At 37.2% G+C, this 20746-nt stretch overlaps 2 protein-coding genes across 4 annotated transcripts in view; one reads left to right on the forward strand and one right to left on the reverse strand.

Annotated features, from left to right (window-relative positions):
- Window positions 1–3393, forward strand: part of LOC149830485 (Tetratricopeptide repeat (TPR)-like superfamily protein) — a 101305-nt gene extending 97912 nt beyond the window's left edge. For all 3 annotated transcript variants that reach the window (XM_090016550.1, XM_090016552.1, XM_090016551.1), the window contains 2 exons: window positions 1994–2115; window positions 2216–3393. In XM_090016550.1, coding sequence (XP_089872676.1) covers window positions 1994–2115; window positions 2216–2774 — 681 coding nt within the window. In that variant the 3' untranslated portion in view covers window positions 2775–3393. The remainder of the gene's footprint in view (window positions 1–1993; window positions 2116–2215) is intronic.
- Window positions 3394–12360: 8967 nt separating this feature from the next.
- Window positions 12361–17679, reverse strand: LOC149830486 (LRR receptor-like serine/threonine-protein kinase FEI 1). The gene is made up of 13 exons (XM_090015831.1): window positions 17670–17679; window positions 17435–17570; window positions 17262–17333; window positions 16696–16767; window positions 16473–16544; window positions 16184–16255; window positions 16012–16083; window positions 15571–15668; window positions 15293–15472; window positions 14885–15217; window positions 14495–14749; window positions 12671–12804; window positions 12361–12582 (listed from the first exon to the last, which is right to left on the reverse strand). The coding sequence occupies exons 2-13, from the start codon at window positions 17551–17553 to the stop codon at window positions 12361–12363; spliced, it is 1701 nt and encodes a 566-aa protein (XP_089871957.1). The 5' UTR covers window positions 17554–17570; window positions 17670–17679.
- Between the last annotated feature and the right edge of the window lie 3067 nt (window positions 17680–20746).

Below are 20746 nucleotides of genomic sequence, written 5' to 3' on the forward strand. Positions count from 1 at the left end.
ACTAGCCTCCACTCCGATGTCGACAATACATCTATCCTTTACGGCACACCAAGAACAAAGATGATGCCCAGATCTGCAATCCCTCTGACGCGTAAACCTAGTTGCTACAGATGAGTTAAGCAACTAGGTAGCTGCTGCCTATTGAGGAGGAACTTGATCAGATCACACGCCCAGATCTGGAACCTGCTTTGATACCATGTTGAAGGATGGATGAGATGCACCGAACCCTAGGTAGAGAGAGAGAGAGAGAGAGAGACGGCTGCACAATAAGAGAACTCGTTGATTATGATTAGGGCTAATCTCTATGTTAAATAGAGAGAGGCCAAAAAGAGAAATTACATATAAGTCCCTCATTAAAATAAAAATTCAAATAACCTCTAGTTTAGGAAAACTTAACCATAAAACCTCTTAATCTCAACATATATATATATATAAATAAATAAATAAATAAATATAAAAAATATATATATATATACACTAATTAATATCTCATCATACCTGATAAAGGGTATTTCTATAATTCTGCCCAATAGGGGCATTTTAGTCTTTTTCTTTTTATTTTCTTCCTTTTTTTTCTCTTTTTATTTTTTTGTAAATGCATTAAATGCATAATGCATTGGGGGGCCCAACGACTCCTTGATGGGCCTCCCAATGCCCACTCTCTCTCTCTCACCCTTTTGCTTATAAATAGAGGGGTAAACCCCTTTGTAAAGTGTGGCTTTTACAAGCCCTTTTCTTGCTTTATAAGATTTTTCCTTTTAGCAAGCCATTGTTGGCTTTGTGTTTGTCCATTGTGGATTTGTTCTTTGCATTTTGCTTGTGAATGTCCATTCTAGGACATTGTGTTTATTTTCGCTTATTTCATTACATAAACATATCGATTTTCGCTTATTTCATTACATAAACATATCGAGATAGATCAACATTTTGTTAGGCAAAAGGTTGAAGAGAAAGAAATTGAGTCATACTATCTTCACATTGAAGATCAAGTGGCTGATATGCTCACAAAGGAGCTGACCAAATATAATTTTTGGTTCTTAAAAGGCAAGTTGTCCATGATTCAAGATCATGCACAACTTGGGGGAGGCTGTTAAAGAAGACGTGATATGGTTCTGGATTTACGTTTGGTCCAGATCCATATATTATGTTTTGTATCTCTAATTTGCACTATTTTGTATTTATAATCAGGGACATTATCATCCATAGTATTTTGTAAAACACTGTATATAAACACAGTTTCTCTAGGTCACGTGGATGACCTTTTCTGTGCAGCAACCTCTTGTCTTCCTCTATCTCTTTTTCTGCTGAAGGTTGACGTGGCTGGAAATACAAGTTCTGACACCTTTATCCTTGATTATTTGTTTTGACAAAGTGTTCTCATGATTCTTATATGATACTCATTGGCTGTTTCACTATATAGGGTGCTGAACTTTGTCATGGACTCATGGTGTATTTTTCTGCATCAATTTGAACCATAAAAATGATAACACAACAAAGCAATTGAAGCAACTTCATAGCTTCCCTCGCATGTGCTTTGTAGTGATACAAATGATGTGCGAGTAACTTGTGATTGCATATACTGGTATTGCTGGTGTATGAGGTTTGTTAAGGATAGAGATCTTAATTGAGTCTTTTATTTCTTTAGAATTGTGATGTTGTGTGATGCATGCTAGTATATTTTGTTCTCTCTCTCTCTCTCTCATTTTCGTGAACTGGAAATAAACATTTGTGCCACGATATCTAGATTTCAGATGGGTTTGTTAGAAGTTAGAACATGTGATAGCCTAAGAGTGCATTTAGTGGCAAATATTGCAACAGATCCCAGTAATATTCATGCCACTTATGAGTGGCAAAGGTGTAAAATATAGGTAATAGGGAACCTTTAGAGGACATCTCTTTTTTGTATTGGCCCCTTTAGTGGGCATTGTTGTAATATGTATACTTCTGTTTTTCTTACGCTTCAATTTTATGTCACATGATGCCTTTGATTCAGGAATTTGGAAGTACAGTTGATTTTATATTAATCTCACAGCAAGTAAGCAACAACAGCGACTTAAAACCTGACAGGCTTTCAGATTCCTTGGTTATATCCTCTCATCATATATGTCACTGCAGGCAAGACAGATTTTGGATCTTCTGTTGGTGGTTCAGCTACCTGATCAGTGAGATCATTGACTTAGTAGTTAGTACTGATACTTCTGTTCTTTTTCCACAGTATTGACAGTATGTGCCCTATATCATGGCTCATGGAAGGTCCCCGGACTGTGATTCATGATTTTGCCAAGTCTTTTTGTGAAACAAAGTTCCAAGTAACTGTCCAGAATTCTTCAGATGCTGTCGCATTCGTTAAAATAGTCATGTTCGACCAGGCAGAAAGTGAAGTTCAGTTAAGTGATGTTGGCCAGTTATCTGGTCCTGGACAAGAGGGAGGTTGGTATGGTATATCGTTGGATAACAATGGAAAAGTCCTATCAGACCTTTTGGCACAAAGCCCTCCGCCCAGAAGACAGTCCTCTAGAAGCATCTCTCCCTACGTCTGGACCGGCTCAAGCTCTACTAGATTCAAGTTGGAGCCAATGTCTTCAGCTACCATTCCACTTAAGCTATGCATTTTTGCTCCTGGAGTATATGATTTATCAAACTATGAATTGCATTGGGACCTCAAACCATGCAATGATGGTGATGATGGATTCCTTAGAGATTCAGCTAGAAGGTCCACGGGAACAAGTCTGGGACACCCTTTCCATCTGACAGCATTGCAGTCCACAAACTAATTGACTTTCGGCTTAAACCTGCTAAACAGTTGGGTTAGGTCCATCCTCATTTGGGTGGCCCCACCTCTTGAGATTCACAGAGTGAAAGTGCTTGCCCTACCCACTCTTGGTTTCTTCTCAACGGGAGCAGAGTAACCAATTGTGGCACAAGGAAGAACCTTCAACATTCTCCCAACTGGGGCCTGATGTGGTAGGGCACTGAGTTCCAGGTAATCTTGAAAGTTGGTACAAAGTGAAGTTTTGCTTCCCTTGGCCCCTGAGGTTTCTAGTAGTCCTTATATAAATCTTTAAAAGTATCTCATCGATTCTTTGTAACATTTATTGTAATAATCGTCTCTACAATGGGAAGGCTGGTCTGTGAATGGTAACATTTATATTGGCTTTGGAGGTGGACTAAGATTGCCTCGTTTTTCTCTTGAGGTAGATATTATTTTCCTTGTGAGGATCACCTTGTTGATGACCGATGTTGAAAGCTACAATTGTTTGTATTTTTTATTTTTCTTTCCCTTTAATGTTGAAAGCCACAATTGTTGATGACCGGTGTTGGGTCTGTATGTCACTTCTTTTTTCCTACTTGAAAAACCAATACTTCCCATCAGGAGACACGAATTTGCAATTCTTAAAGCCAGCTTATGTGCCAACTCTCTCTCTCTTTCTGACATCAACTTCAAATTCGAAATTTGATCAAAGTAATGCTTTGTTTTAATATACTCTCTTTATTGTCTGTTAGTTTTTCAAAGAACAATGTTGGAACATAAGAGTTTAATCTAACATGTCTATAGCTCTGATCACTCTTATCTATAAACTAGAACTTTTGATGTTAAATTCCAGCAACCAATTATTTTTCTAGAGCTCAGACATGGTGCCGATAGGCTCCTGCACTCGAGTACACCAATTATTCCTCTAATACACGTACTGATGCCTAAGGTCAAAGCCAATGGGAAACTATCCTCAATGGGCAAAGGGAGTGCACTCATGGAGCTTTACACTGCAGACACCGAAACAATGGTGGTCTCTTCTTATTTTATATATCAACAAAAAAGCCCACTCTACAACGGGTGGGGAGGGGCGGCTTTGCTTGTCTGGTAGGAGCAGCTAGTGCACGTCACCTTGTGTTGGGACATTGCAGGTTCAAAACCCAATGGTATAGTTGTATAACTGGTAGGGGTCTGCCTAACCCCAGCTTGCCTAAAAAAAAAGCCCACTCAACAAATCACTGTAAGGAATAGAACATAACACATTTGCCGGATTGCTGTCTCATCAAGCCTTGATAGCGATCTAGACCAACAAGAAACGGCCTGGGCTCCCCTTACTTTCTGGTCAATCAAAGGACAAATTCATAGCTTGTACAGTAGGGGGAAGATGCTAAAACTAAATAATCATACTGAATTAAGCTGCATGTTTCAATCAAAAGTAACCATTTTAAGGTATTATGAAGAAGGCTTTCTTATGATCGTTGAGAAGCAATCTGATACCATAATATGGATACTCAATCTACTGTCTTGAGTATCTTGGTTTCATGGATCTAAAATATGTTTTTTCTTTTTTTTCTGGAAAGTATTTAACAGATACAATCAGCTGAAAATCTTTGTCTTCTTTTGAATAACAGAATCATTTAATATTGTGACACATAAGTGGAAACAGTGGTGACTGATGAGGAGTCGCCACAAAACCAAATTAAAAAAAACAAAGAAGATTCTTTTTTTTTCAAAGAGAAGAAATCCGCAAGCCTCAACACAAAATACTCGAACAGATGAATGTTGATGTTCAACATCAACCACTTCATACGTTCTTATTCTAAATACTGGTGCAGCTAGGGATTTCATGCAGGTTGAAAGGAGGAGAAGAAAAATGCCAATAAACCACAAAAGAGGCAAGTGAGAAGTGGCAAGGTTGTGAAGTGAGTCAGATATAAATGGAGTAAGGGTTCTCTCTCTCTCTCTCTCTCTCTCTATATATATATATATATATATATATATATATATATATATATATATATATATAATCAGTGCTAAATATGGCAGCTAGTGCACGTCACCTTGTGTTGGGACGTTGCAGGTTCAAAAATCAATGGTATAGTTGTATAACTGATAGGGTTCTGCCTAACCCCAGCTTACCCTTAAAAAAAATGGCACGGTAATAAATGAAACATTTTATTGGTGTGTTTTTTCGAAATTCTGACCGTACATATGTAATCTATATGCTTATTTTTATAGGAATCAGTTCTTGAAGGATTTGATTCCTATGCATGGATGGGTTTTTATAAGGGTTCAAAAATCAACTGCCTACAATTTTCATAATTTTTTGAGGCTCCAAATACCATTTTTTCCATCCAAAATGCATGATCCAAGTGTCGATTTCTAATAAATCAATCATGCTGAACACATCTTTGCTGTTAAAATTTTGAAAAAACACCAGAAATCATGGGTGGGTTTTTATAAGGTTTGAAAAATCAATAGTCCAAAATCTTTATAAATTTTCAAGGCTATAAATATCATTTTTTTTATCAAAAACACGTGATTCAATAATGAATCTCTAATAAATTGATCATGACCCAACACATTTATGGGGTCAGAACTATGAAAAAAACAACGGAACTACGAAAATAACAACAGAAAAGCAGAAAAACCTATTTAACATGTTTCATTTAGCACAATTGTAGGTAACACCTCTTGTCCTCCCCATGTCTCCCCTCTTCAAAATCTGTAAAATATATTTTTTGGCAAATCTGACCATATGAATGTGATTCCATGGTTGAAAACATATAAATAGACTCTTGGATCAAATGTTTTTGATGTGTAAATGGGATTTTAGGAGGATCCAAAAATCAATAGTTCTTGAATGTCAAAATTTTTGTATGTTATAAAAACCTACCTACAGTTAAAAAAAGTTTGATCTAAGAGTAATAATATCTTTTCAAATATGGAGATCACATCTATATGGACAGATTTGCCAAAAAAAGATTCTAACATACAGATTTTGAAGGGGAGAACAAGGGGTGGACCATCCCCCTTTATATATATAGGTGGTAGCTGCACAATCATTAGAAGTGCAACAAAAAGCGGGACGACCATCGCTTTTTTTGGGCAAAAACCTTTAGTGGGGACAAAAGTCACTGCTAAAGGTAGAAGCAACTTTTGTCGCCGCTAAAAGTCCCCACCGGGGCCTTTAGCAGCGACAAAAGTTGCGGGTAAAGGTCCCAGACCTTTAGCACCGAGTTTTGTCGCTGCTAAAGGTGTTTTGGTGCAAAAACGATGCTGAGCGTCCATTGCGCCGTGCGATGGATGCTCAGTGTCGTTCGGCTGGTAGTTGCACGCCTAAGGGTTGCGCAGCTACCACTTTTTCTATATATATATATATATATATATATATATATATATATATATAAAATTGTGAATTTGCATGAAAAAATATAAAACTCTCTTGGTGATGTTTGCTGTTGAAATAACATAAGATGTTTGCTTCCTTTATGATTGACTTTGCTCTTTGAGTTCTGCCTGTGGACACATGAAGGATTGGTTCATCGTTCATTTCCATTCCATCTTTTTTGTGCTACTGAGAAAAATCCAATATAGTATTATTAACATTGCTTCTTCCAGTTTTTCTGCATGTTTGTCATGACACCTTTGGCTTGACCATAGGTCTACTTTCTATATCTCAACTTGCTAATTATGTTTGCTAAATGTGATTTGACTCTTTCTTATATTACTAGAGAATCCATAAACTAAATTTTCATATTCACCGAACAAATGGTTGTTATATGTTGCTAATTAGTTGAGATTTTCTCTTTCTTAGTGTTTCTTTATTGAGTTTCATGCAAGATCAGGGGTTGGGCTGCTCAGGTTGAGCTTAATAAATAAACAAATCTGCCATAAAATAGATCTGGGCATAATAACCAGCTTCGTGTGGCTTAGGTTTGGGGTGGCAGGTTCAGTTGCTGTCCCTCTTGTCCACAAAAAATAAAAGAGCAAATATTTTTTGGGATAAACTGGCTTGAGCTACGTTGAGTCAAGCTTGTCCATGCTGGGCTTGATCAAAATAGTTCAAGTTTGACTTGAGCTCGAGCCAAGTTTGATCCCGGTTCGAACTGTACCAATATAAGTTTGAATGACCAATATTGGTTTTTTTTATCTGGTATGTAACCCTAATTACAGGGTTGCCTTGTGCTTTGAATTTCAATTTTTTATAGCGTATTTTCTTTGCCAAATCTTATTCAGGAATCTCATCTTATATGGTATGCTGTTGAAATGCTTCTCAGATAAAAGTTTTCCCTCATGGCTGTGAAGGATTTTAATCCTGAGATTGGTGATTCTGCAGATAACTCTATACATCATTTTTATTATTGAAAAAGCATGATCTGGGTGTCGATCCCTAATAATTCGACCATTTAGAACACATCTATGTGGTCAGAATTGTAAAAAAAAATACCGAAAAACCCATTTATCATGTTTTTATTTAGCATGTCTTCATCACTCTACACACACAAATAAATTTTAACTAATAAATTGAAACAGACTAGTTAATTTGTTAAACATCTGAGGCTGATAACTACTAATTAAGTACAAAAGAAGGCTTTATTAAAATTTAAAAATTAGGAGGTACAATCAAAATCACTATGACTGATCTGAATGTTATATAATTTTTATTAATCTCCAATGCATAAGCCTAATCTAGAACATTCAGCAATTACTATTATCTACTACAAACTCCGTCATATTTCAAAAATCTAGTTTTTCCCTATGCAGAAATCATGTCACAGACTTATTACAATCATAAGCTAACAAGTAGCAACACAAATAAAACCACCTTATTAACTATTCATCTTCCAAAACAAGGGCGTGTAGTTCTTTTTTCTGTTAATGAGTTGAAACTACCAACACTGAATAGCCTCTGCATTTAAAAATGAAGATTTTGGGCCATCGTTTTTTTAAACCTTATAAAAATCTATCCACATATCATAATTGAATTCTCCAAGAGCCAGCCCGTATAAAACCATGCTAAATAAAAACATGATAAATGGGTTTTTCGGTATTTTTTTTACAATTCTGACCACATAGATGTGTTCTGCATGGTCGAATTATTAGGGATCGACACCCAGATCATGCTTTTTCAATAATAAAAATGATGTATAGAGCCTCAAAAATTTATGAAGATTTTGGGCCATCGTTTTTTTAAACCTTATAAAAATCTATCCACATATCATAATTGAATTCTCCAAGAGCCAGCCCGTATAAAACCAAGCAAGTAGATCACATCTCTACGATCAAATTTTGGAAAGTAAAAAAACAACAATCTCGAATGACCCATTTGCATGAATATTTGTGCAAAAACAACCTTTTAGTGGCGGTCATGACCACCACTGAAGATCTTAGGCTCTACCGTCACTAAAGGATGCTTTTGCAAGAACGTAAGCATCCATCCTGGTTCACCCAATAAACAATTTGAATATATGTTGTTTCACACACACACACATATACACACACACACACACACACACACACATATATATATATATATATATATATATATATATATATATATATATATATATATATATATATATATGAAAACCCAAGAGTGACGCTGGGCGTGCATTGAACGCACATCCAGCGTAGGGATGGTGGGGCAGGGGTGGGGGACAAGGTCTCCACCCCCGCCCTTCATCCGTGCACGGGGATGGATTTTAACCTCCACCCCCACCTCTATCCCCGTTTCATGTCCTCCATCCCCGGTCCAAACGGGGGCGAGCGGGGCCCCATTTCCCCTCGATCTAGTGTCATCCCTTAGAAGGATTGGGGATGGGGCGGGGCAAGGCGGGGATCGTGGATGGGGCGGGGGAAAGCATAGTTCTATCCCCGCACGGGGATGGATTTTAATCCTTCATCCCCGTTTCATGCCCTTCATCCCCCGGTCCAAACGGGGCGAGGCAGGGTGGGGCTCCGCTTTCCCTCGGTCCACTGCCATCCCTAATCCAGCGTTAATCCGTGACAATTAGCGGCAGTTTGTTTGGGTGGAAAAATGAAAATTAGTGGCGGTCACTACCGCTGCTGATTCTTGTATTCACTTAAGAAAATGTCCACCACTGATCCATGCGCAATCAGTGGCAGACATTTGTCCCATAACAATGGACGATTTGCTCGCCCCTGTTACGGGCTTCTCTCTCTCTCTCTCTCTCTCTCTCTCTATATATATATATATATATATATATGTGTGTGTGTGTGTGTGTGTGTGTGTGTGTGTGTGTGTAATTTTACATGTATATATTATGTGGTTGTGCAAACCTCCATTATCAGAGTTTGGCTTGCTTTCTTCCAAGCCCATGCTTTATAGCTCTATACACATCCACTTCATTGTAGAGCTTGATGAAATACAGTCTATTACGTTTTGTAGAAAAAAATAAATTAGCAATGTCCAACATAAAGCTCTCTTAGATTTCCATAGACAAACACCATTCTTTATTGATGGAAAAACCTAGTGAATCCTGTAATCACCATCAATTCAAATGGCTTGTTCATTTATATACATTGTCTTGGTAGAATGAATATATCCTTGTAATTTTCTTCTTGCATCTCCAATATTAAGCTTACTTGCAGAATCACCCATATTGCCTCCCATCACTTTGGACAAGAACTTGATCCTAACCTCCTTGCAATGACGTTCATCACCCATATTTTGATTATCAATTGTTGCTTTAAATCAGCTATCATGACTCTCCCTGACACTCTATTCATAATTTTTTCCAAAAATGACATTAAAATTATTCATCAAGCATTTTGTAAAGTACTCAGGCCTGATCACTTGATCTGCTCTGTGACTATTGGATTCTGTTAACATATCACCCATCGTGAATTTCGTTATATTTTTAGTAGTAAGGGTAGTGCACTCAAAATGAAACCATGAAAGTGAACTTAATTCTTTTTTTTCTTTGGCTGTGCCAAGGAAAACCCCAACCCCAAAGCCCTTGAGTGTCCCCCTGTTTATTGAGTACACCCAGCTTTGATCTTGTGGTAAAACCGTAAAAGACACCCTCGTGGGTTTTGAATTGTATCTCATGTTAGGTGACAACCATGGTTTCTTCTAAGCAGGAAATTCTCTTTAGTTTTTTAATGGATTTTTAAATCTTATGTTTAGAAAATAATTTTCTCACCTCCCATTTTTCCAAAGTGTGGAATGCAACATAACCGGATCTATAAGGTTCATTTTGATCCATTTTGTGTTTCTGGATTTGTTTATTTATTTGGATCATATCATGTATTTGAATATTGGATCCAAATTACCCATTTATATTTAATTAAGAAATTAGGTAGAATTACAAAATTATCATAATTACAACAACAACAACAACAACAACTACGCCTTCATCCCAAAACAATTGGGGTCGGCGATATGAACCAAAAAAGAAAATCATTTTGGGTCTTCCACATGAATCCTTCTCCTCCAATCATTTCTATCCAATGCCATGTCCTCGGTGAGGTTCAAAGCATTCATATTCTTTAATATCATCTCCATCCAAGTATGCTTAGGCCTACCTCGACCTCTTTTAACTAATATATTTTTCCATTTCTTCATCCTTCTAACTGGTGCATCATTAGAGACCTTCGCCGAATATGTCCAAACCACTGTAAACGATTCTCTCTCATCTTATTTTCAATGGATGCAACACCTACTTTCTTACGTATCTCTTCATTTCGAATCTTATCTTTTATTGTATTTTCACACATCCAATCTAAGCATACACATCATAGCTACACTCATTTTTTGAATATGATGTCTCTTGGCAGCTCAACATTCTGTACCATATAGTAAAGCGGGCCTAATTGTCGTCCTATAAAACTTTCCCTTCAACCGCAATGGCATTCTACGATCGACACTCCAGTTGCAGTTTTTCATTTCATCCACCCAACCTTTATCCTATGATTTACATCTCCATCAATTTCTCCATACTTTTGAATGATAGATCCCAAATATTTGAAATAGTCATCCACCGGTATTTCTTGCTCACTAAGCTTCACTACTTCGTTGCTTATTAAACCGACATTCCATATATTTTGTCTTACTTTTACTCAACTTAAAACCTCTTGCTTCCAATGTCTGTCTCCATAATTCTAACTTAGCATTAACCCCAGCTCTAGACTCATCAATCAAAACAATATCATCAGCAAACAACATACACCACAACACATTTTCTTGAATTGATCTCGTAAGCTCATCCATCACTTTAGCAAATATGAAAGAGCTTAATGCATATCCTTGATGTAACCCAACCGTTATAGGAAAATTGGTTGTCACCCCTCCACAAGTGCGGACATTGGTTACTACTCCTTCGTACATATCTTTAATTATACTAATGTACTTGAGAGAAACACCTTTCTTCATCATTGTCCACCAGAGAACATCCCTAGGTACTCTATCGTATGCCTTCTCCAAATCAATAAAAACCATATCTAAATCTTTGTTTCTCTCACTATATCTCTCAATAAGTTGTCTAAGAAGATGTATAGCTTCCATAGTTGATCTTTCGGGCATAAAACCAAATTGATTCTCCGATATCATGACAATCTTCCTCAACCTATACTCAATCACCCTCTTCCAAAGTTTCATAGTATGACTCATGAGTTTTATACCACGATAGTTTGTGCAATCTTGTATATCACCCTTATTCTTATATAGAGGCACCAAAGTACTCTTCCTCCACTTATTAGGCATCTTATTTGTCTGCCAAATCTTGTTAAAAAGATTTGTCAACCATTCTAAACCTTTCTCACACAAGCATTTCTAAGCCTCAATAGGTATACCATCTGGGCCAACTGCCTTTCTTGATTTCATTTTCTTCAAAGCCTCTGCAATTTCTTTCTTTTGAATCTTGCGCATGAAGTCACGATTCATCTCATGAAAAGGAATGGAGAAGCCTCCAAGATCCTGAGCATGACTTCCATTAAATAGCTTATCAAAATAATCTTTTCATCTTTCCTTAATCTTCTCATCTTTGACTAAAACCCTTTGCATTTCATCTTTGATACATCTAACCATACCCAGCCCTCGATTTCCTATCTCTCATCTTTGCAAGCCTATAAATATCCTTATCGCCCTCTTTGGTATCCAACTTGTCATAAACCTCCTTATGTATACCTTATCTCTCATAATAATTATCGTTTATCAAAATAAGAAATTTGATTCCTTTATTATGAATCTCTCATCTGAACCAAAGGGTAACTTTTATATTGGCTTTAGAGGAAGACTTCAGTTCAGAATTAAAATATGGGTTCATTTTCAGTTAATTCCAACTTTTTCTAAATAGTAAAGTTTCCTGTTTTCCCCAGAATTTTCAACTTTTCCTACATAATTGTAATTTGGCAAACATAGCTTGGTAAGCTTTCCCTACAACTACTGTGTGAGTTTATATTAATTAGTTCTACAACTTTGTGCACAAACAGGCCAACATCCCATTGCCAAGAGATTCTCAAACTATCCTGCTTAAATATTTACACAAGGAAGATAACTTCCTAGCAACATCCAAAACTAACCATGCACAACAGCATGGTCATATCTAGATATAATTTTGAGCTGACAGACAAGGCCACCTTGTTCAGCAGTCTGAGTGAGTTTCATAGAATTCGCTTGGACATGGAGACATGACCACTTCTTCAAGCATCTGCAGGACCCTGTTCATCGAAGGGCGATTGTTCGGATTTGCATCAGTACACTTTACTGCTATGTCAAGAACAGCTTCAATCGTTTCTGGGTCGATATCATTGCATGCCTTATCCACTATCTCATCCAGCTGATTTTCTCTCATCAAAGTATTCATCTACAATAGTTTGAAATGCATCTGATTGAACACAAGGAAGAAGACAAAATATAACTAAAATGAGTGACATAATCTTCGATGATCTCACCCATCCGACGATATTCAAGCCTCTCTTAACAAAATCTGGGTCTGTTGGTCTCTTCCCACTAACTAGTTCCAGTAAGAGTACACCAAAGCTGAAAACATCTGACTTCTCGGTTGCACGACCACTGTGCAGATATTCTGCATCGTAAAAATGATGGAGTTCTTTCAGATAGACTGGCATGAACTTTGAAATAAAAAAAGATGGAAAGAACCAAAAACACTGATGGTCATATGTACTAAAATAATTAGTTAGATCTTGTGGTTTATTGATATTGAAGTTGTACTCTGTCAGGTGATGTAACACAGAATTTCAGTTATTTTCAATGAGACTTCATAGTTCCAATCATGCAGAGAAAAAATGCCATATCATGCGAAGCATTTGTAAACACAGAATTATATAGATCTGAGATGCATGTTAAAAGACATTTGCAGATAGCGAGCAAGCAACTGAGAAACAAGGTTCAATATTAAAATTTACAATAAACAAGAATGAGATGAATATAGTTAATACAAATATCTCAATGCAAATATCTCCAAAAGTGATGAAACTAGTGGCAACATATACCACAGACACATGTAAAAGAGATTTGTCAATTAAGAAAAAGGGAAAGAAAACTTGGAAAATTTTTCCAGATAATTAAAAGTATCTCATGAGAGTTGTACGAAGCTCTGCCAGAATATATGTTTTCCGTTCTTTCAGTTGCCAGAAGTTCTCCAGAAAACATCGATCAGGAAAAATGAGCAAAATTTTCATTTGGAATCTTTGTAGGTCAAATATTTATTAAAGCTATGTCACATAGACACGCCTGGGAGGTCGCCATACCCATGTCGACACGGGGGTGGGTACCGGGTGCAGTGCGGGTATGCCGCAGGTCGGGTCTGCATTAAAACCTTGGTTTGACCAGGGTCTGGATCGGGTGCAATATGATTGCACAAGCATTTGTGCATTAAGTACCTGATTGCCCTCCATCAGGTCTTCAGGCCCTGTCCCCAAGATGATCATGTGCTTAATGCACAAATATTTGTGCAATCATATTGCACCTGATCTTTTCAAACAAGGTCAAAGAGAGGGGCCATTTTGGTCCTGCCCCACCCGATAAACTCCACCCCCCCCCCCCCCCCCGCCCCTTCCTTCTCTCTGCTCTCCAATTCCGTCTCTCTCTGGTATCACTCTCAATTCTCCTCTCTCTCTCTCTCTCTTCCTCTGCTCTCGACTTCTCTCTCTCTCAATTCTCCTCTCACTCATCTCTCTCCCTCTCTCGATTTCTCTTTGTCTCCCTCTCGATTCCCCATCTCGTTTCCCCCTTTCTCCCTCTATCTTGTCTTCTTCCTTTCTCTTTCTATCTCGTCTTTCCCCTTTCTCTCTATTTCTCTCTCTCTCACGACACTCCAGCAACCTCCGGAGGACCTCCGACGACTGAAGAAGATCACCTCGCAATACTCGAGTGACCTCTGGAGGACGACAAAGAGGTAGTAGGAGCATCTCTCTGTGACTGATATAGGGTGTTTTCAGTTTTTTTAGGGTGTTTTTAAGTTTATATTTTCATACATTTAGTTTAGTTGGTTGCTAAATGTTATTAAATTAATTTATGTTGTCTTGTTGGAAAAATAGACTTTTATTTTTATTTTTATTTTTTTTTGTGTATATATATATATCGATGTGTCCCTATACCCACATTTTTTGGAATTGAATGCGACATAGATTTAAAGTTAATCTGGTGTTCTGACCATTCAAATTTAGATGAAACAAACACCATGCTGTGGAACAAACAACTTTCTAGCTAAAGCTTTTGTATAATGAAGCATTTGCAGGAAAAGTGAAAAATACCTGGTGCCAAATATCCAAAAGTGCCAGCAACAACAGTGGTCACTTGGGTTTCATTATCTACCAGAAGTTTTGCTAGGCCAAAGTCGGATACATGAGGTTCCAAGTTTTTATTCAGTAGAATGTTGCTTGCTTTTATGTCCCTATGCACAATTGCCGGACAACAGTCATGGTGAAGGTAAGCGAGACCTCTTGCTGAACCAAGAGCAATTCTTAGACGTGCATTCCAGTTCAAAATTGGCTCTTCTCCTGTGTATTCTGCTAAAAATATACATCAGCATGACTAAGTGACAGTATTGCAATGGGCAAGCATACTATAAGCATTTTATAGCATTATTGCTACTAACGGCCATAAAGTGAAGCTAGAAAACTGCAGTTAGAGGTGAAACATACCATGGAGACAATGTTCTAAGCTGCCACGGACTAAATAATCATAGATGAGAAGCTTAGCAGAAGGGAAGCTACAATAGCCCCGTAAGTTAACCAGATTCATATGCTTGATGCTGGCCAAAATCTCTAGTTCTCTCTCAAAAATCTGGTCACATCCCTCACGACTGCGATCAATACGCTTAACAGCAAATGCACCATTGTTATCCATCACAAGCTTGTAAACTGTCCCAAATCCTCCAACTCCAACAACATCAGTTTCATCAAGCAACTCAATCCTTTTGATAATGTCATGTGATGAATATGGTAGGTCACCATGGAAAGTCACAAGCTTGGCACCTACAGGGGAATTAGGAAACATTTAAACGAAATGAACGCTGATCTCTAAATGCAAGTGAAGATATTATAACTTGCCTGAATCTGGTTGAAATTGCCTGTGGACTTTTGTATACATTTTCCCAAATTTTCCACCCTTGGACAACAAACAGGCCCAAAGGAAGCCAAGGAGCAGCAGCAGGGAAAGGCCAACTGCCGCCATGGCTCCAATGAGAAGACCATACAGATTTCGTGACATCCGCCTTGGTGGAGTGACATCTGCAGAAACAACACAATTTCAATTTACCTTTAGGATTACTGAATCATAACGCTTTACTTGTAGAAATTACGTGACTAACTCAACTTGCCTGTTGAACTGTCATTGACTTCAACTGGAAGCTCAGCAGGGAATCCCATTGCATTTCTGCATAGCTTGTCAACTTGATACCCACACAAGCCTAGATTGCCAAGAAATCTGTGTTTTGAAGCAAACGTAAAATTCATAATTTGGTAAAAATATACATTCTTCCATCGATTTTTCAGGTGCGAACATACAATTGCATTTTATCTCAGAAACAGATTAGCACTAAAATCACAATTTTGGTGCTTAGTTTTTATCCCAATACATATATTATGAGTAGAAATAGGGGACTTTTATCTTGGTATGAATTTGGTCAGGTTACCACATCTTGGTATCGTTTTATCAGACAGATCAGACCCCTTGCCATCAACTCTATGGATAATAGTCTCTGGTTTCACCGTTCATGGTGAGGCAAACAAAATGAGATCGTCTGATGATGATGGACAACGTGACTTACGAGTAGTTGCTGAAAGTCCCCAAAGCTCCATTTTTCGGTATTTCACCGGACAAAAAGTTACTTGATAGATTTCTGCAAAGGAAAATGCATGTTATAGAATATCATGAGCATGGAGTTGAATAAATGTGACTGTACAGATACCAAGAACACCAGGAAGCCTTCACGAACTTACAGGGACTGCAATCTTGCTAGATGGCCCAAGGAAGAAGGAATAGACCCCCTGAGCAAATTGCTGGAAAGGTCCCTATGAAAAGGAAAAAGGAAAAAGTTCCAGAGATAAATCAAATGATGATACTAGTAAAAGAGCTGGTTTCTTCCCCTTCTGTTTCTTATAGAATGAGTAATACAAACATGTGTAGATGAAATGACATACTAGTTTTTCAATCATAAATTCGAGATTCACAGAAATGTTGGTTTCCAGTAAAACAGAAAAATTTTAGTTAGCTAGTCCAAGAACCTACAAGATTCGGAGATGAGACAAGTTTCCCAGCTCCTCTGGTATTTCTCCTTCAATGTAATTAGCTCTCATATACCTGAATGAGAGTGAGATATAGTTAATGAAGTACTCCAAAAGCACAAGGTGTCAAAGATTAGAAAAGGTATTAAAGACGTGAAATGCATGAAACATTATGAAACAGAAATCAAGGTGCAAAAAAGAAAACTTTGAATATATTTTTCACTTACAAAGCCCTGAGCTCAGTTAAATTTCCAATCTCGGCAGGAATTGCACCATGCAAACCGTTCCCATGAAGCGCCCTGCCATAAAGACCACCAGACAGAGGAGAAGCAAACAAAAGTCATCCAGAGAGTATAAACAATAGCATTCTTTCTGTTGAGATGTGCCTTGAATTCCATGTTACAACCCTGGCACATCATTTGAAGAAAACCATACTGAGGAAAAATTTGGAAGTCTGTGGTGGTGGCGGAGTGACCCTGCCGTTGGGCCAGGGGTGAAGCCGTGGGATGGACCGATCAGGTTGTAACAAGTCCTATAAATACTCCTTTAGGGTTTTCTTGTTAAGCTAACTTGTTTTTCTGTGCGGTTTTAGGATTTTCTGTGAGACGAGAGCCTCATCTAGCTTTGTAATCCCTCCTTTTTGACGGTGAAAATCTCTGCTCCTAGTGTGTCATTGTGTGCTTGTTTTCTTATTGAATCTCTCTCTCTCAGTCGTGCTTATACGGCTGTGCAACTTTCTAACACTTTCTAAACACAAATTTACCAAAAAAAAAACTACAGGCATATCACTTACAGTCTTCGAAGTCCGCTCAGCTTCCCAATGCTTGAAGATATAGTCCCACCGAGATGAAGATATGGTAAATTTCTGAAACAAACAATAAACAAAATCAGAATATAAAATACTGTCAAAAAAACTTTATAGAAACAAATGCAGGCAAGTGAACAAAATAGTATAAGCTTCCCCACATTGATATGACCCTGATATCATGGGGGACACAACTAATCCCAGTCCAGTGACATGGTGTGCTATCTGAGCTTCTCCAGTTACTCAGAAGTTGATGAGTATCATTAAGATGCATCTTCATTTCGAGCAATGCTTCACCTGAAAGACAACCACATTTCTCATTCTTTACACTTGTCAGGACGAACAGAAGTTAAAAACCATAAGCAGGAAATGATAAAAGACATGAGTTCAGCTAACCATCTTGTGTGAGGGAAGCAACAATATTAATAAGGCAGGCTGCTGCCACTGAGCTCAACAAGACCCACATCCCCATTTTCATCTTTGGGCAAACCAAATCAGATAGAGGTGAGAAAATGGGTTGTGCAGGAAAAGAAGACAAGAGTAAGGGTTGTGAATGTTGACGGGGAGGTCTGTTTTTTTTGGCTTGAGGGAGAAGGAATAAGAAGGTGAAAGATTGAGAGTTTGGTTTTGGTGATTTGGTGGTAGTGGGGAGGCATTCGAATTTCCATGTGAGTTCGTCCTTACTGATTGCCATTTTTTTTCTTTATTGTAGACCAGACTCCAGAGAAAAAGAAATGAGAGGGTCCTTGGAATCTGGGCTACTGCATAAACTAGCCGTTGTACGAACCATTGTGCATAATTTCAAAAGAAAAGTAGTCTGGCGGGTCTTCCGACTTGGAGACCAAGCCTGATCGTTTCCGTATTAAATCATGGACAGACTTTTTGAAATATTGTCAGACAGAACCATAGTTAGTAAAGCTAGGTTTAAATTGGCACTTTCAAATAAACTTGGAAAAAAACTGTTTCATTTTTTCAAAGAATCGTTAAAGAAGTTCGTTGTTTCGAGAGAAACCTTTGAACATGAAAAAAATTATATTTAAAAAATTACTTGGAGAAAAACTCAAATATGGATCTCATTTTGTTGGATTTCTGGCTTGAATCATACCAATGTTAAAATCGGTCTGAATCTGCCTGAATCAGCTGATTCAGATTGAATAGGTTGAATCGGTTCAATGATGATTCAAAAGGGGCTGATTCACAAGATATTCAATTCTTTTTTTATTTTTTTAAGGGGGTTAAAAGAATTGTTTATTATTTTTGAATATTTAATGACATCTGATGGTAAAAAGTTGTCAGTTCACAAAAGATTCGATTCGTTTTGTAGTTTTTTTTTAAAAGGAAGGATTTTTTCTAAAATCATGTGATCTACATCTTGATTTTATAAGAATCAACTATTGGATCTTAGATTATGAGGTTTTTATAAGAGTTAAAAATCAACGGCCTAAATTTTTTAAAAATATTCAATGCTTAAAATATCATCCTTTTTTTTTCAAAAAATCATGATCCAAGTGTCATTTTCTAGCAAATAGCCAAACACATCTGCAGGGTCAGATTTGTGCAAAACAGCCCGAAAACCCTTATTCACTGGTGGTAGACTTGAGGTAGGCTAAAAAAGTGTTGGGCAGCTACCACTTTTCCCACCAATAATTTATTTTACTTTTTTTTTTAAAATTTTACCAAATTAAGCTCATAGGTATTTTCATTTTCTGATTCATTTTTGTCCTTTTTAAGGCAATTTAGAAAAAACTTACCAGCTTCTTTTTACTACATATTCATACTTCAAAAATCTTATAATTCAAAAGCATACCTAATTTTATCTTCAGCCATCCAAATGCATTCACATGGTAATTATCCTCCTTTTCTCGAAACAAGAGAAAAGATCATTATCCACTTTTTTAACCTTGGTTAATGGTTAATGAATTTCGATGCTATACCATGATATAAAATGTGAAAAGATAAGCACATTAAATGAGGTTAAAATTGGATTAATTTGGGATTTGTTAATTATTAACCATGGTTAAAGAAAGATTACCAACAGTATGCATTTTGATAACTAAAGATAAAATTAGGCATACTTTTGAATTATAATTTTTTATGTATGAATATGAAATATTAGAAATAACCAAATATGTTTTGGTAAATAACCCTTCTTTTTTGTCTTTTGAAGGCTCTTTAATCATGTCTTTATTCTTCATCTTATTTTTGTCATTCCATGTATGGCTGACTATGGTTTGACTGACCGTTGTAATATCTATTAAAAAAAATACTGACCGTTGTAATATGACAAGATGGGGAAACAATATGTTACCAAGATTTAAATGGACCTCAAACAAATAGGATCTAGACCATGACTGAGCTTGAGCTACGTTGGTTTCGATGAGTTAGTTCGTTGAATGTATCGCCAATGGCTGACTTTAACCTTAGAAAGGAGGGCTAATGTAAAGCTGTCTCCTAAGTAATCCACACAAAAACTGCCATTTCTGAGTTCATTGGGTGTATATTGAGATCAGGTGCAATGTGAGTGTACACTTTAAGTGTGCTGCTGTACCTGATCATCCACCATCTGCTGTTAGGCCCAACAGCTGACAGACTGTACCTCAAAGATGGTGAGTGATAAGGTGCAGCAGCTCACTAAAAGTGTGCAATCACATTGCACCTGATCTCCCTTTGGCCATACCCTTATGCTTTATGCACGAAGTGGCCATTTGTAGGACTCTGACCCACATTCCCATGCTGGTAGCTCAATAATTTTTTTTTCATATAGAAATAGGAAAACCACCCCCAAAGGGTGCAAACCGGCTTGACTTTCGCAAGGAGAATAACACTCATGGGAATCAAACCCCAACAGACTATCTAACAGCCAAGGCCCATTCCAACTATGCTACCCCCATGAGTCTAGTAGCCCAAGTACTTGACCAAAGCACAATGTGTTTAGCTAGGATAAATTGGCATGTTATTATTGAAGCATTAAATAATCAATATAGGCATGCAAATGGTGTATTAATGGTTAGACTTGGACCACACCTTGTTGAGTGTCGATTTGGCTCAACCCCATAATATTTGAAAAAAATGAAAAATGATCATACTGTATGACAAATATGATACATTTTTTAAAATTTCATACAATTTTTGCTATTCTCCGCATATTTAAAAACACAAATATTTGATTTAAAAAAAAACTTTTTACCCATCACACATGCCATTACCTAAATATATACAAAAATTCTCTTAAATATGTGACTATTTTTACATAACAATCTCTATTTTTAGATCCATATCTCTCTGACCCGACATAAAAAACTTGCATTTTTACAATCGTTAGAAAGTTGAGACATAGGCCTATAACTTTTCTGTTTTGAATTAGAATCGAAAACCCTTCTAGGGTTCCCTTTTATGCATTCTAAAACTAGAATAGAAGCATGCTCTGCAGACTGAAACATGCATGATTGTGCCTTTTCTATCTGTTCTATTTT

The sequence above is a fragment of the Nuphar pumila genome, chromosome 8 (genome assembly GCF_984573655.1).
Source record: "Nuphar pumila chromosome 8, dmNupPumi1.hap1.1, whole genome shotgun sequence".
NCBI classification, from domain to species: Eukaryota; Viridiplantae; Streptophyta; class Magnoliopsida; order Nymphaeales; family Nymphaeaceae; genus Nuphar; species Nuphar pumila.

Coding starts and splice junctions, on each gene's coding strand:
- LOC149830486 (XM_090015831.1), bottom strand. CDS start 17,553: ATGAAGATGCATCTTAATGATACTCATCAACTTCTGAGTAACTGGAGA. Junction 16,545..16,695: donor TTAACTGAGCTCAGGGCTTT/GTAAGTGAAAAA, acceptor ACTCTCATTCAG/GTATATGAGAGCTAATTACA. Junction 12,583..12,670: donor GCTTGAATATCGTCGGATGG/GTGAGATCATCG, acceptor AAACTATTGTAG/ATGAATACTTTGATGAGAGA.